The sequence below is a fragment of the Sinohyriopsis cumingii genome, chromosome 1, assembly GCF_028554795.1.
Source record: "Sinohyriopsis cumingii isolate HCF-2022 chromosome 1, ASM2855479v2, whole genome shotgun sequence".
Lineage (NCBI taxonomy): Eukaryota > Metazoa > Mollusca > Bivalvia > Unionida > Unionidae > Sinohyriopsis > Sinohyriopsis cumingii.
The window spans coordinates 24931721-24948554 of NC_142961.1; the positions used below are offsets into that span (position 1 = coordinate 24931721).

The following is a 16834-nucleotide window of genomic DNA, read 5'->3' on the forward strand; positions in this document are numbered from 1 at the left end:
ACAAGGCACATGTTCTTACAATAATCACACACAGCCTTTGATCCACCCAAGGCAAGGCTCATGTTCTTACAGTGATCACACACAAGCTTTAATCCACCACATAGAAGGTACATGTTCTTACAAGGATCACACAAGCTTTGATCCACCTCAGGCAAGGCCCATGTTCTTACAGTGATCACACACAAGCTTTGATCCACCTCAGGGAAGGTACATGTTCTTATAATGATCACACAAGCTTTGATCCACCTCACACAAGGTACATGTTCTTAAAATAATCACACACAAGCTTTAATCCACCTCAGGGAAGGTACATGTTCTTACAGTGATCACACAAGCTTTGATCCACCTCACACAAGGCGCATGTTCTTAAAATGATCACACACAACCTTTGATCCACCTAAGGCAAGTCCCATGTTCTTACAGTGATCACACACAAGCTTTGATCCATCTCACCCAAATCAAATGCTCTTACAATGATCACACACCTGCTTTGATCCACCTCACACAAGACAGATGTTCTTACAATGATAACACACAAGCTTTAATCAACCTCAGGCAAGGCAGATGTTTGTACAGTGATGACACACAAGCTTTGATCCACCTCAGGCAAGGCCCATATTCGTACAATGATCACACACAAGCCTTGATCCACCTCACACAAATCACATGTTCTTACAATGATCACACACACACAAGCCTTGATCCACCTAAGGGAAGGCACATGTTCTTACAATGATCACACACAAGCTTAGATCCACATCACACAAGGCATATGTTCTTGCAGTGATCACACACAAGCTTTAATCCACCACAGGCAAGGCATATGTTGTTACAATGATCACGCACAAGCTTTGGTCCACCTCACACAAAGACACATGTTCTTACAATGATCATGACTTGGATATTGTTTATCATTGATTTAATAAATAGACAGATGCCCCATTGTTAATGTTTTAATTGTATCGAGTAAAATGTCCCGAGGTAGACCTGTTGCTTACATCTCATGCTGATTGTTCAGTGTATCGGAATGAGTGGTATTTTATGGTTGGCCAGTTTAATACAAGTGTCAGAAAAACTAGATAAACTTTTATGATTGAGTAATAATTTTATCAAATACAAATGCAAATATTTTTCTGTTTTTCTCATTTTAAGTCGTCAGAATCCAATGAAACTACTTGTGGTCCTTGATAACAAAGGCCAAGCCAGTGGAGAGTTATTCTGGGATGATGGCAAATCCATAGGTAAGGAGTAACTTTTTAGTCATGTCTGCATTTGCAGAGAGTGAGATTTAAACAACTAGCTGCATTCAGTAAAGCTAGTATATGGTATCTTGAGGTTAAAACTGGGCAAATAATGCCAATTTATGAGGTGACTGGTGATAGGTGACTATAAGCTAACAGTATTAAGGTACACTGCCGTGAGCTGAGTTACAGTAACATTCAAAGTTTGTTTCACTTTGGAAGAGCTTGTTATGAGCTGAAACACATAAACAGAGACTTGAAGAAGATAGATATGTAATTATTTTACCTTCAGTGTCATGATGTGTTGTTTCCCATCATTTAGAGGAAAGTAGGAGACATATAGTATCAGCATTTCCACATAACCATCCATTTTTTTATATTTAACTTTAAAATCGTTTGACTCCAAGGGATGAAACTTGATATACTGGTAAGTCATGCTTACTAGATCACGTTTGTGTACCACAATGGGGATGGTATCATCAGGATCCAGGTCACATGCATACTAGATCACATTTTGTGTACACAGTGGTTATGCTATCATCAAGATCCAGGTTACATGCTTACTAGATCATGTTTTGTGTATCACAATGGGGATCCTATCATCAAGATCCAGGTCACATGCTTACTAGATCACATTTTGTGTACCACAATGTGGATGCTATCATCAAGATCCAGGTCATGTGCTTACTAGATCACATTTTGTGTATCACAGTGGGGATTCTATCATCAAGATCCAGGTCACATGCTTACTAGATCACGTTTTGTGTACCATAGTGGGGATGCTATCATAAAGATCCATGTCATGTGCTTACTAGATCATATTTGTTTTGTGTACCAGAATGGGGATTCTATCATCAAGATCCAGGTCACATGCTTACTAGATCACATTTTGTGTACCACAATGGGGATGTTATATCATCAAGATCCAGGTCACATCTAAGTAGTTTACATTTTCCATTATACTATCCCTTCTGATCGTTAACTTGAAATACATTTGAGATCAAGGGATGATGGATAGTATACTTGTACCACCTCACTTGAAGGTAATTTGTGTAGCGACACACCAGGGATCCTATTTTCAAGATTAAGGTCAGGATTCAATATTGTATGTTTTCATGACATTTTCCTTATGCTCTAATAATTTGCAACCCATTTGAAATTAACTTGCATTACTTGGTATACTTTGTCATCACTAGAAGGTGTACTGTCATGTACTATATAGAGGATGCTTGGTATCCTTGTACATCATCACTAGAACAGTTAAAACATTGTCAAATATGAATAATAATACTACACAAGTGAATTTTCACCAAATTAAAGGTATGTAGTAGTTATTAAATTCAGTGATTACCCTGACCTTGAATTCTGATCCATTTGGTGCAGTTTCATTATTGCATACATGTTCATGCATCAATCTTGGTCAGATTTAATACAAATTACATCCATGACATGATGGAATACATATGGGTTAATGAATTTGCACTGGACATTTTTCATGTGATTTAGCAAATTGATTTAGCAAGCTTGTTAAACAACAAGATCATTGAGTCCATGTGAATATTGTGCAGTACAGATTTAATAACATACTTAATATATACTTTAGACCAAATGAAGACATAAACAATATCGTTTTATACACGTCATTCAAATAAAAACTGAAGCATAATGTCATATCTATTCATATTGAACGCTTGTCATAAATTCTCAGTAAATGAACGTGCATTAAATAGTTTTGTGTAACGTACATTAAATATATTTTGTGTAACATGCATTAAATAGTTTTGTGTAATGTACATTAAATATATTTTGTGTAATGTGCATTAAATAGTTTTGTGTATGTGTAATGTACATTAAATAGTTTTGTGTATTGTACATTAAACAGTTTTTGTGTAATGTGCATTAAAAATCATGAATTTACTGGTAAATGTTGTCAGAAACATTGTCAATTTGCTCAGACGGAAGACATTAAATATAGTAAACTCCAGTGCTGTCTTTTTTTCAGATACTTATGAATCTGGCGATTACTATCTTGCTACATTCCAAGCTGAAATGGTAGGTCTGTCATTGATTTCAAGGTTTTGATGTATCACACTAGAGTGTATATTGGCATTGAGAAATATAGTGTTATACTGAAATGGTATGTCTGTCATTGATTTCAAGGCATTGATGTATAACACTAGAGTGTATATTGGCATTGAGAAATATTGTGTTATGTTGAAATGGTAGGTCTGTCATTGATTTCAAGGCAGTGATGTATGACACTAAAGTGTATATTGGCATTGAGAAATATAGTGTTATACTGAAATGGTAGGTCTGTCATTGATTTCAAGGCTTTGATGTATGACACTAAAGTGTATATTGGCATTGAGAAATATAGTGTTATACTGAAATGGTATGTCTGTCATTGATTTCAAGGCATTGATGTATAACACTAGAGTGTATATTGGCATTGAGAAATATAATGTTATGTTGAAATGGTAGGTCATTGATTTTGAGGCAATGATGTATGACACTAGCGTGTATATTGGCATTGAGAAAAATAGTGTTATACTGAAATGGTAGGTCTGTCATTGATTTCAAGGCTTTGATGTATGACACTAGAGTGTATATTGGCATTGAGAAAAATAGTGTTATACTGAAATGGTAGGTCTGTCATTGATTTCAAGGCATTGATGTATAACACTAGAGTGTATACTGGCATTGAGAAATATAGTGTTATGTTGAAATGGTAGGTCTGTCATTGATTTCAAGGCAATGATGTATGACACTAGAGTGTATATTGGCATTGAGAAAAATAATGTTATACTGAAATGGTAGGTCTGTCATTGATTTCAAAGTTTTGATGTATGACACTAGATTGTATATTGGCACTGAGAAATAAAGTGTTATACTAAAATGGTAGGTCTGTCATTGATTTCAAGGCAGTGATGTATGACACTAGATTGGCATTGAGAAATATAGTGTTATACTGAAATGGTAGGTCTGTCGTTGATTTCAAGGCAATGATGTATGACACTAGAGTGTATATTGGCATTGAGAAATATAGTGTTACCGTATACTGATATGGTAAGTCTGTTATTGATTTCAAGGCTTTGATGTATGACACTAGAATATATATTGGCATTAAGAAATATAATGATATACTGAAATGGTTGGTCTGTCATTGATTTCAAGGCAATGATGTATGACACTAGAGTGTATATTGGCATTGAGAAATATAGTGTTATACTGAAATGGTAAGTCTGTCGTTGATTTCAAGCCATTGATGTATAACACTCGAGTGTCTACTGGCATTGAGAAATATAGTGTTACATGTATACTGAAATGGTAGGTCTGTCATTGATTTGAAGGCACTGATGTATGACACTAGAGTGTATATTGGCGTTGAGAATTATAATGCTATACTGAAATGGTAGGTATGTCATTGATTTCAAGGCAATGATGTATGACACTAGAGTGTATATTGGCATTGAGAAATATAGTGTTATACTGAAATGGTAGGTATGTCCTTGATTTCAAGGCTATGATATATGACACTAGAGTGTATACTGGCATTGAGAAATATAGTGTTATACTGGAATGGTAGGTCTGTCATTGATTTCAAGGCTTTGATGTATGACACTAGAGTTTATATTGGTATTGAGAAATATAGCATGTTATGAGTCTGTGCTCTTGAAATAAGTAACAGAAAAGAGTGACAACATCAAGCTTTGCAAAATTTAACAAATAATTTATTTCCCTAAAATACTAAGTGAAAAATAACAAAAGGAACTAATGGTGTTGCAAAGTAAGTCCCAAAATAATCCAAGAAATAAAAACCACAAGTCCTATCAATGAAAAGTTCAGAGTGAATCAGAGTTCAAATCCCGATGAAATCCAAGATAGAAGGAGATGACGTCTGTAATAGTTAGCATTATACTGATGTGTCAACAGTCTCATGTTGAATCACAGTAAACATTATTTCTGTTTTTGAATTCTGTATAATTTCCAAGGAATGTCTTTGTCCAAGAATTATCAGAGCACTTATTTTATTTCCAGGGAAAAGAATCACTTGAATTTCAATAATTTGAAGAAAATAAAAAACTCAGCTCAAACTAGACACAACATAAAACAACTTGATGTCTCAAGTGTTAAGGCACAAGTGCTAGAATTCTTATCATAATATCAGCGTTAAAACTAACTACAATGCAAAACAGATTCCTGGATATGGGTCAAGAGTTCAACCTTCTGGAAAGAATAAAAGTTTGTTACATGGTAAATATCAGGTTAACCAGATATGACCATGACTCAGCTTAATGGTTCTTACTCTGAGAAAGAACTAAAAAAAATATATTAAAAAGTTATTTACCAAAGCTGTCACAGATTGTGAAATAAGGTCAGTGAAAAGATACAATGTATCATTTATTAGTTGTTTACCTTGAAAATAAAATATATAAAAAAAATCAATCAGAACTGAACTCTGTTCTGGACAATATCAAATCCAGTAAACAAAGTTACATTACAGTAGCATGTAATGGAAATTGTTTTTTAAATTTAACAGACAAACAATTCAATTCAATATACATAAAAAGTGTTTTACTGTCTGTTTTAGGTCTGTCATTGATTTCAGGGCTTGGATGTATGTTGCTATATTGGCATTGGAAAGAGATAGTGTTATCAATAACCATAATAATATGATGCAATTAGTTTTTGTATCCTTTATGTTTCATCTAATAATAAATATGACATAATTAGTTTTTGTATCCAATATGTCTCATCTAATTATACATATAATATAATTAGTTTTTGTATTCGTTGTCTCATCTAATTATAAATATGACATAATTAGTTTTTGTATCCATTATGTCTCATCTAATTATAAATATGACATAATTAGTCTTTTTATATCCATTATGTCTCATCTAATTATAAATATGATGTAATTATTTTTTATATCCAATATATCTGATCTAATTATAAATATAATGTAATTAGTTTTTGTTCTATTATGTCTCATAATGAATATTTTGGAATTCAGTAGCCACAATAACTACCATAAGCTTAAGCTGAATTGTAAGTCCAGTCAACTTTATATAAGTATACTTCTTTTTATTAAGTATACACTAACATTTGTCACAGATAAGACAATGTAAGCATTTATTTTATACTTATTACACTTGTACACAATAAAGAGCTAGAAAGTAGGCAAAACATACTCTCATTTTCAGATTCCATATCACCATCCTTTCCAAAAAGGCTGGAACTCTAAATCACATATGAGTCTTTTGCCATCATGCATTGGATAAGTCATGTTATTTACAATAATCATAGTGAAAATATTCTTGTATCATGCACTTCATTCATAAACTGTGATATTCAGGCAAATATAGGCTGATCAATGTGTAATTTTGGTTTGTGATTTAGGATGAATTCATTTTTAAAAAGATAGAAATGTTAAGCAAATTCTTAATTTTGTCAGTGAAGTTTGATGATTCTGTTAAATTATCAGAAAATGTATAGGTATATAACAAAAATATATGGTTATTTTTCAGGACTCCCTGATGCTTACTCTTAACCATAATAAATATAAGGCATCTCTATTCTTTGATGCCATTGAGGTTTTTGGGGTTGAGATAAATGTACAATCAGTTCACCTTGATGATGGCACATCCTTGAATTTTACCTTTAATCCCACGGTAAGTGTACAGTTCCTGTTTGCTATATTTTGCCTTGTTTTTGCAATAATGAACACATTTTTTATGTGAGACTATTTTCAGTCAAGTTGCCAATTTTTGGAAGGTATACATAATTAGTATTATAACTTATATATTAGTTTGAAATATGTCAGACTTGTTTGTACTGTTACTGGTGGCCTACTACATGAACAGCCACATCTATGCTATTGAACATTAGTGCTTTACTAACATTTGACAACCTGTGACTTATGTAGAAATTTATTGACTGAACAGTTGTTTGATACAAAATTGATGGCTTCTATGTTAGACTCAGATTGTGACAAAAAAAGGACAGAAAAGGGGCAATTGTTTTCATCTGTATACTTTCTAAATGAACAATTATGATAAAAATAGGCTCAACTAATTATATGGTCTGAAATCATGGAAGTATTATAAAAACTTTCCTAGTAAGCTTACTGTATATTCTAATTGTTCCCTAAGCATGTTACACATAATTCAATAATCACAACTCCTTCAAGATATCATGAAAATGATCTATCATTTAGTCAGTCATTGGGAGATAGAAGAAAGAAGAAGAATGATGATATTTAAAAAATAATCTGATGTATTTATTTTCTGTGTGTGACTTATAAAATATAACAGTTTTAAATTATGCCAAAATTTCAATAATTGTCATTATTTGTTAACTCTTTTTGCTTGATCTATTGATGATCATTTTGATAATAGCTTTATCATTTCAGTTTCATAAATTTCCACTGCATTACTGTTCATTTCATAACCTAACATGGTCATTTGTCATTAGCGAGTAAGGCTTTAGCATGCATAAATGGCTTAATTTACTTGAATGACTGTAAATGTTGACAAAATTGGAAAATGTATAAACAAACATGCATATGACTGTCCATGATGCAAGAACAATGTTTTGGTTAGATTATATATTTTCATGTCTCTGCTTAAGGAGACTTTTTAGTATGATACTTCTGTTAATTCTTTTCTTAAAGTCTGTTTTCAAATCAATCTGGCATTACTAGGAAAAGCTGAGGCTGATGTACTGGTTATAGCATTCATTACAGATCAGGTTGTTGCTTACATTACAGATCAGGTTTTTGCATACATTACAGATCAGGTTGTTGCATTCATTACAGATCAAGTTGTTGCATTCATTACAGATCGAGTTATTGAATACTTTACTGATCAAGTTTTTACATACATTATAGATCAGGTTTTTGCATACATTACAGATCAGGTTATTGTATACATCACAGATCAGGTTGTTGCATACATTACAGGTCAGGTTGTTGCATACATTACAAATCAAGTTTTTGCATACATTACAGATCAGGTTGTTGCTTACATTACAGATTAGGTTGTATAATACATTACACATCAGATTGTATAATATGTTAAAGATCAGGTTGTATAACACATTATAGATCAGGTTGTGTAATACATTACAGATCAGGTTGTTGCATGCATTACATCTGAATGTCTTTATTTATTGATTGTTTTCATAATGTGCATGTATTTAGCAGCAGGAAATAATGTAAAGATGATTCTACATGTTTGCACTAAACTGTCGAATGTATCCTAAGAGACATTATGTCATAATAATTAATTTAAAAGTTGTACAGCAAATGAAACAATCCAAGGCTGAGAAAGCACATCAGCAATCAGCTATTCAGGAAGCCAATGGATAGATATGGTGAAAGTTTGAGTTTGTAATGGATAGATTTGGTGAAAGGATGAGTTTGTAATGGATATATAAGGTGAAAGGTTGAGTTTGTAATGGATAGATATGGTGAAAGGTTGAGTTTGTAATGGAAAAATATGGTGAAAGATTGAGTTTGTAATGGATAGATATGGATTAAGGCTGAGTTTATAATTGATAGATATGGTGAAAGGTCGAGTTTGTAATGGATAGATATGGTGAAAGGTTGAGTTTGTAATGGATAGATATGGTGAAAGGTTGAGTTTGTAATGGATAGATTTGGTGAAAGGTTGAGTTTGTAATAGATAAATATGGTGAAAGATTGAGTTTGTAATGGATATATATGGTGAAAGGTTGAGTTTGTAATGGATAAATATGGTGAAAGATTGAGTTTGTAATGGATAGATATGGTGAAAGATTGAGATTGTAATGGATATATATGGTGAAAGGTTGAGTTTGTAATGGATAGATATGGATTAAGGCTGAGTTTATAATTGATAGATATGGTGAAAGGTCGAGTTTGTAATGGATAGATATGGTGAAAGATTGAGTTTGTAATGGATATATATGGTGAAAGTTTGAGTTTGTAATGGATAGATATGGTGAAAGAATGAGTTTGTAATGGATAGATATGGTGAACGGTTGAGTTTGTAATGGATATATATGGTGAAAGGTTGAGTTTGTAATGGATAGATATGGTGAAAGGTTGAGTTTGTAATGGATAGATATGGTGAAAGAATGAGTTTGTAATTGATAGATATGGTGAACGGTTGATTTGTATTGGATAGATATGGATACAGACTGAGTTTGTAATGGATAGATATGGTGAAAGGATGAGTTTGTAATGGATGGGTATGGAGAAAGGTCGAGTTTGTAATGGAAGGATATGGTGAAAGGTCGAGTTTGTAATGGAAGGATATGGTGAAAGGTTGAGTTTGTAATTGATAGATATGGTGAAAGGTTGAGTTTGTAATTGATGGATATGGTGAAAGGTTGAGTTTGTAATGCATAGATGTGGTGAAAAGTTGAGTTTGTAATGGATAGATATGGAGAAAGGTTGATTTAGTAATGAAAGATATAGAGAATGGTTGAGTTTGGTATTGTACACTTCTGTACATAAATAACAGTTTGGGTAGACATTGCAGTTAGTTATAAATGATACGGCAAAAATGTATAAGAACAACAAATATGGGATCTTCAGGTCATGAAGAGGTCCAACATTCATTTTAATCTGAAACCTGTTTGACATTTGATTTTTTAACAAACATTTGAAAGACTAGTTGAAAAATGACAACCATTGATCTTGCTCAGTCGCATAATTGTGTTTTCTTACATCCTTTCTGTTTATTTTTCTAACAGACCAAAGTTTTGAAGATAACCAATCTAAGACTTCAACTAGATGGAGCTTTCAGAATCACATGGAGGTTTGTGAGGCTTTCATTATCAATTTCTAGCTATATTTCTCTACTCCTCAATTTTGGATGGTTTGTTAATGGCATCCATATAGTGTTGACATTAAGCAATATTTTCATAACTGTTGTACCTTTTTTTTTTTATTGAGCCTGTGTTTAACAGATGGTGAAACATTTCTTGGATTATTAAATTCCTCTTCAATGTTCAAATATGTTTGTAATGATGCGGATGGGGCATAATCTTGACATGATCCAGTTCATCTGTCTATCCATCTGTCTGTTTGTCAATCTTCTTATGGTTTTCAGCAAGTAATATTAAAATTTAAAAAATTCCAAATTTACAAAATGAATTATTTAAGAAAATGTAGACATATTCAGGCCCACTGATTTGGAATAGTTAGCAAAAGATGTGAAGGAAATGCTCACATTAAATGTTTTTTTATCAAAGAATAGGAAAATGGAAACATGATAATCTGAATAAGTAATATGTACCTTCTTCCAGTTCTTCCCCTATATGTTCTCAATATATTATATAGCTATTTATATTATTGTCTATTTTTATGAAATTGTTAATAACTGTAATACAGGTAATCTTTGTACATTTTCTTCAAAAATATTTGTATATAATAGAGTGCTTCAAGCAAACTTAGTTTTGTGGACTATGTTATCCTCTGAAAGTAAATATTACTATTATTATTATTATTATTATTATTATTATTATTAAGTCACTTAACATATACAGATGAAAATCGGCTTGTGTATATGGCTTGGTTTGATTTTCAGGTAATAACAGTGTTTTTAGACATATTCAAACGTGTTGGAATTAAGACTGTTTTGATAAAATCCTTGCTAGTTCAATTAAGCAAAAACAATTTGAGGTAAAATCTTGTTTGTTCAATAAAGCAAAAACCATTTGAGATAAACAATTCAATTTTTTTATTTAGAATGTTGGTATGAACATGTAGATTACCAAATTAGATTCTCAGCCTGTTTCAATGTTTTCCAGTTTGTTTTATGCATTTTTCAACTCGTTTGATTTCGTTGTTCTTGATGTCAAGGACTTCTTTCTACAATTTAGTCCTTCTTGACCTCAAGGACTTCTTTCTAAAATTTAGTTGTTCTTGACCTCAAGGACTTCTTTCTACAATTTAGTCATTCTTGACCTCAAGGACTTCTTTCTACAATTTAGTCGTTCTTGACCTCAAGGACTTCTTTCTAAAATTTAGTCGTTCTTGACCTCAAGGACTTCTTTCTACAATTTAGTCATTCTTGATCTCAGGAACTTCTTTCTACAATTTAGTCATACTTGACCTCAAGGACTTCTTTCTACAATTCAGTCGTTCTTGACCTCAAGGACTTCTTTCTACAATTTAGTCATTCTTGACCACAAGGACTTCTTTCTACAATTTAGTCATTCTTGACCTCCAGGACTTCTTTCTACAATTTAGCAAAAACCACTTGAGGTAGCCATGTGAAATTATTTAGGTATGTTTGTCTTTGCATGCAGACAACCTGTGGAGATTTTCAGACCATGTCAGTGATTTTTACATTTCCTAAATTCTTTATATTTTTCAAATTGATCTTTGAGTATGCAATGGAGACATGTTTACAAACACAATTAGAATATGTTCAAGTTTTGTAAAGTCATATAACCTCTGGATCAGTTTCTTTAGCTTAGATAAGTCTCAATTAATGACCTGAAAAGAGTTATCTTTTTTTCCTTTGAATACATTAAATGATCCCAAATCCAGCATTCCTGGATTACACTTTAATTAATCTTTTTCATATACAGTCAAACCTGTAGTTGATGAACTCCTCCGTTATTGTTATCTCACCTTGCCCTAAGGCCAAGACAGTTTATTTATAGCCCAGCTGAATCTTCTGTGTCTGTCCTGATTTGCTGTTTTCAACTTGTTATAAACAGCTTTGATCAAATTGCACCCCAATTTTAATATGGAACATTCAAGCATCAGTTTTCCAAGTTTGTTCAGTTTCTGCTGATCCACCATCTAATTGGATTACCATTTCTAAATATTAAGAAAAGCTGTCCCCCCGTCATCTCAATACTTTATATAATTATTTTTGATCCCGTTATTTTTGCTAAATTCCTATAATATTCCAATCTTTTTGTGGGAGAGAGCATTATAATTCTGTAGTCATAAAATAACAAATAGAAAAGAGTGAGAAGCAACATGATTTTTAAAATTCAACAAATAATTTATTTCCCTAGAATACCAATTTAAAATATAATAAGAACTTATAGTTTTGCCATATAAATCCCAAATAATCCTAGAATTTCTAACATAAAGTTCTGAATAAATGTTAGTGGTATTCCAAAATAAATCCAGTGCTGAGAGTGTTGATGTTCCTGTGGTGACCTGTGTCATGGCAATGTGACAGCAGTCTTTTGTTGGTTCACAATAATAAAATCCAAGAATATATCCTTATTTGTATTTATTTATTTCCAAGATAGTTATTTTTGGGCACTTTGTATTTCCAGAGAAGTATAACTTGAATTAAATAATTTAAATAAATAAATTCCAGCCCAAATAAAATACTGGACACAATAATGCAACTTATTCTGCTCAGATTATACAGCAAGAATAAATAATTTTGCCAGTAAACAATATTATATAAAATAGACATCAAACAAGAGCCAGGATGAAGGACAAAATTTCATTTCTAGAACAATTTTAGTTATAATTAGAAAGTCTGTTACTAAAATTATAATAAATAAGAACATGGCAAACACAATGTCCTTGACTCAAGCGAAGAAAATAATCCTAATAGTTTACCCATACTCACAGAGAAAATATTAGCTATGTATTAGTTGTTTACGGAAGTAACAGAGAAATCAATGATTTAGGCCAAGCAGAAAAGATCTAGATTTTGGACAAGTCAAGTCCAAAATACAATTATTCATAGCATATAATAAATAAACAAACTAACAAACAATGCAAATGAAAAATCTGTAACAGAGAGCATATGCCATTTTTTCATTCAAGTATTTTGTTGTTCATAAAAAGGATTCCAAATGACAAAGAATGATTTATAATGATAGGTGTTCTTGATATATTTGTGTTTGTAAGTTCCTAATGATATTTAATGTTGGTTTAAATTATTATTTAAATGCATTATGGTATTAATATGGCCTAATTTGTGTGATCAAATACCAAATAATATGACAATACTCAGGAGTATTACCAATATGTCATTATCCCTATATCTTTTTGTATGATTTCCCTACAAATTCCTGCATATTTCCCAATATTTTTGAACCCCAGTGACCTAAAAGGCCTATTATTAACTTCATAAAAAGCACACAAACAAAATTTGACCAAATTTGTCAGAAAGCATTGTGACACAAAAACGTTTATAGACTTTTTAAATGACACCTAATTGCCATTAAGTATGGCAGTTATTACTAAAAATAGGAAAACCTGTTACTAACTTCTTTTCCCAAAATTCTAACAGAATTTGAGTAAATTTGACTGAAATCATTCTATCTGAACCTTTCAAGACTGTTTTAGTTTATAAAAGATCGCAGTTTGTCTACAATAAATGAAGTCAGTATTCTTTTTATTTATCTCTCATTACTTGTAAATTTTAATTTGTATGCCTTTTAAATTTTTTTATTACTTTAAATTTTTTATAATTTATCTTACAGGAGTATATCTTGACTTTTTTCAATAGAATTTAACTTCTGAAAGATTGTAGCAGCATTTTAACTTTTACCATTTTCACTACCTAACTTTTACTCTGCACAAATTTGACAGAAATCATACAGGTATCATAGCCTTCCAAATGCACAACAAAAGTGGTGATCTGTATTCAAGTAACATGGCCCCTACTGAAATAGACACAGCTTGAAATTATTTCTTAAAGACCTTTCAGTAAGGTTTAGCCAAATTTGACAGAAAGCATCCATGTAAATCTGATTATTTGGATAACTGCACTTGCATATGGCCACTAGGGTGATGATAGCCAGGCAAAGGATCTCAAATTGAATTTTACCCCTTGCTTTCATTTTTGTATTATTGATGAATAATACTGTAATTGCACGTCAAGCTATTATTCATATATGTGATAGTAAATTTACTGTTCAATAATCCCAATCTTCAATGGTTCAATTATTTTAGAACTGAGATGGATGAAGAAATCAGTCGGATAGACTGCTACCCTGACCGCCTAGGACATGTTGATAATGTAACCAAAGAGAAATGTGAAGCTAGAAGATGCATATATAAAGAAACAAACAACAGTGCACCAGCCTGTTTCTTTCCAAAACAAGACTATGGCTATAGTGTAGCTGGAGGCAGAGTTGAAACAAACTTAGGTTTCCGTTTACCTCTGACTAGAAAAGGTTTCAGCCCATTTAGCAAGGATATTAAGAACATAACCTTTGAAGTGGAGATGAGAGGAGACAATGCCTTGAGGTTCAAGGTATTTTGCTGATGTAAAATTTATACATACAGAGTTTGATCTCTGTTTATCATTTACTACTTTGTCTAATGTACTTAACCATATTGAAGGGAGCAGTGATAATGATTTAACAACTAATTTATTACAGTATAAATGCATTGTTCCATGCCATATTTATTTGATAAGCCCATGCTTGATGATCAACCCATCCCTCATTTCAAAATATAAAACACCATACCAAAGCAAAATCCTATTAAACCTATTTCTGGGGATTACAAATTTTCATTGGTTGCCATAAGCTGTCCAAATAAGTTTATCATTACATCATGTTTTATACTTTTCTTGTTTGAAGTCTTTAAAAAGGGGCTTTCTTCTCCCTTAAACCATACTCAGTGGTTGGTGGTCATTTTGGTCATCTTCCACTTACCTTCCACAAGTTGAACAATTGTTTATTTTGTTCTCTTTGAGTCTGATTTTGTTGACAAAATTTTAAAAAAATTTAATTCCACAATCATCTTGAAAATCAATTAAACAAAACTATGCATGATGTTTCAGTTTGATGTTGATAACAGCTCAGAGCGTTACAAAGTACCTATGACCTTAAATCTGCCATCTCACAAAGGTCTTCAGCCACGCTATGAAGTAATCATCACCAGCAATGATACTTTCAGCTTCCAAGTCCGTAGACATGGGAGTGGAGCTGTAATGTAAGTCTCATTAAAATTTTTTACAAATAAATTAGCCTCTTAAGTACATATATAAAATGAATTAATATCAGAACTGAATGGTTTTGTCCCTGCATTCTTTAATATAGTGTAGTTTTAATGCACAAAATTATTGCTAAGTACAAGGGACCTTTTAGAAGGGAAAAGTGTCATTGGAGGGTGCCTTAAAGTGATGTTTTTAATGTCACTTGGTTTAATCATTTGATATGAGCCAAACCACTTACGTGATGTTATATTAGGTACTTTATGTCATCACCCACTGCTTCATTTAGTTATGTCTGCCTTTTTTTAATGCCCACACTACTTCATTTTGTCTTGTCTCAGGTTTCTTTCTAAAAGTTCATTTTATTTGGTTCCATATGTGGATTGGGCAAAAAGATGGAAGCCTTTTGAAACAATTTCATTTGGATCATATCACTCTGATTGATTAATTTCATTCATTTTCTGCGAAAGTCATGAATGTGTTCTTGAATAACATCATAAAAGACATTTGTTTGCATGTGGTTTGAATGGTTAATCATTTCTTGCTCTGTTAAATATTAATTTATTGGCAAAAGGCAGTATAACTAGTCTAGCTGATCTCTAAGTCCAATCTGCTTAATATACATAACAGATAAAGTGCTGAATTCCCATCTGGAATATGATGGATATGGAGATGTGTGATTTGTACTACTTATTTTGATACCACATCGTGTGGTTACATCTTTCATATTTGAATCAATCATTTATAGTATTTTTGCACTATTGGCACACACAATGCAGCTGAGAGTGAACACTGATGAACTGATTAGATTCTCAACGTATTATTTCAAGTTATTGTTTGGGTATATTACTTAATTTTGTTACTTCCATCAACTTTGTTAGCAAGATGAAGAGAAAAATACTTGAAAAAAACAACTGGAATTTGGTAGGCAAATTTCTATGCATATGTAGATGACTTAATTAGATTTTCATGCCATTATTTCTGATTTCTTTTCACTAGTATAGATGTATGTGTTTTACAAACGTATTTAGTTCAGATTGCAGTGTAGATTTATGTGTTTTACAAAGATACTTAGTTTGGATTTCTGTGTAGACGTATGTGTTTTACAAACATACTTAGTTTGGATTTCTGTATAGATGTATGTGTTTTACAAACATAGTTCAGATTGCAGTGTAGATTTATGTGTTTTACAAACATACTTAGTTTGGATTGCAGTGTAGATGTATGTGTTTTACAAAGATACTTAGTTTGGATTTCTGTGTAGACTTATGTGTTTTACAAACATACTTAGTTCAGATTGCAGTGTAGATTTATGTGTTTTACAAACATACTTAGTATAGAGTGCTGTGTAGACGTATGTGTTTTACAAACATACTTAGTTCTTATTTAGAAGATTTATTAGATGATTCATAGGAAATATTTGTAAATGGTTTAGTTTTCAAACCATTCCAATCAGTCTGCAATATAGCTGATGTCAACACTGCCTTAGACAAATGGTATCAGTGATGTGCCAGTGACAGTTTGGTATAATAGTACTTGTGTTCATAGTGATATGCTAATGACATTTTGGTATACTACTAGTACTTGTGTTCATACAGTGATATGCTAGTAGTTCCCATCATGCCTATCACACCTGTTTAAGCAGAAAGCATATTTCAGTTTAAATAA

At 32.1% G+C, this 16834-nt stretch overlaps 1 protein-coding gene across 1 annotated transcript in view; it reads left to right on the forward strand.

Annotated features, from left to right (window-relative positions):
* The window catches only part of LOC149806565 (maltase-glucoamylase-like), a 301187-nt gene that overhangs the window by 95621 nt on the left and 188732 nt on the right, over positions 1-16834 (forward strand). Inside the window, exons 19-24 of the mRNA XM_089954697.1 lie at positions 1153-1241; positions 3244-3293; positions 6773-6916; positions 9984-10048; positions 14176-14479; positions 15014-15165. Of these exons, the coding sequence (XP_089810823.1) occupies positions 1153-1241; positions 3244-3293; positions 6773-6916; positions 9984-10048; positions 14176-14479; positions 15014-15165 (804 nt within the window). The remainder of the gene's footprint in view (positions 1-1152; positions 1242-3243; positions 3294-6772; positions 6917-9983; positions 10049-14175; positions 14480-15013; positions 15166-16834) is intronic.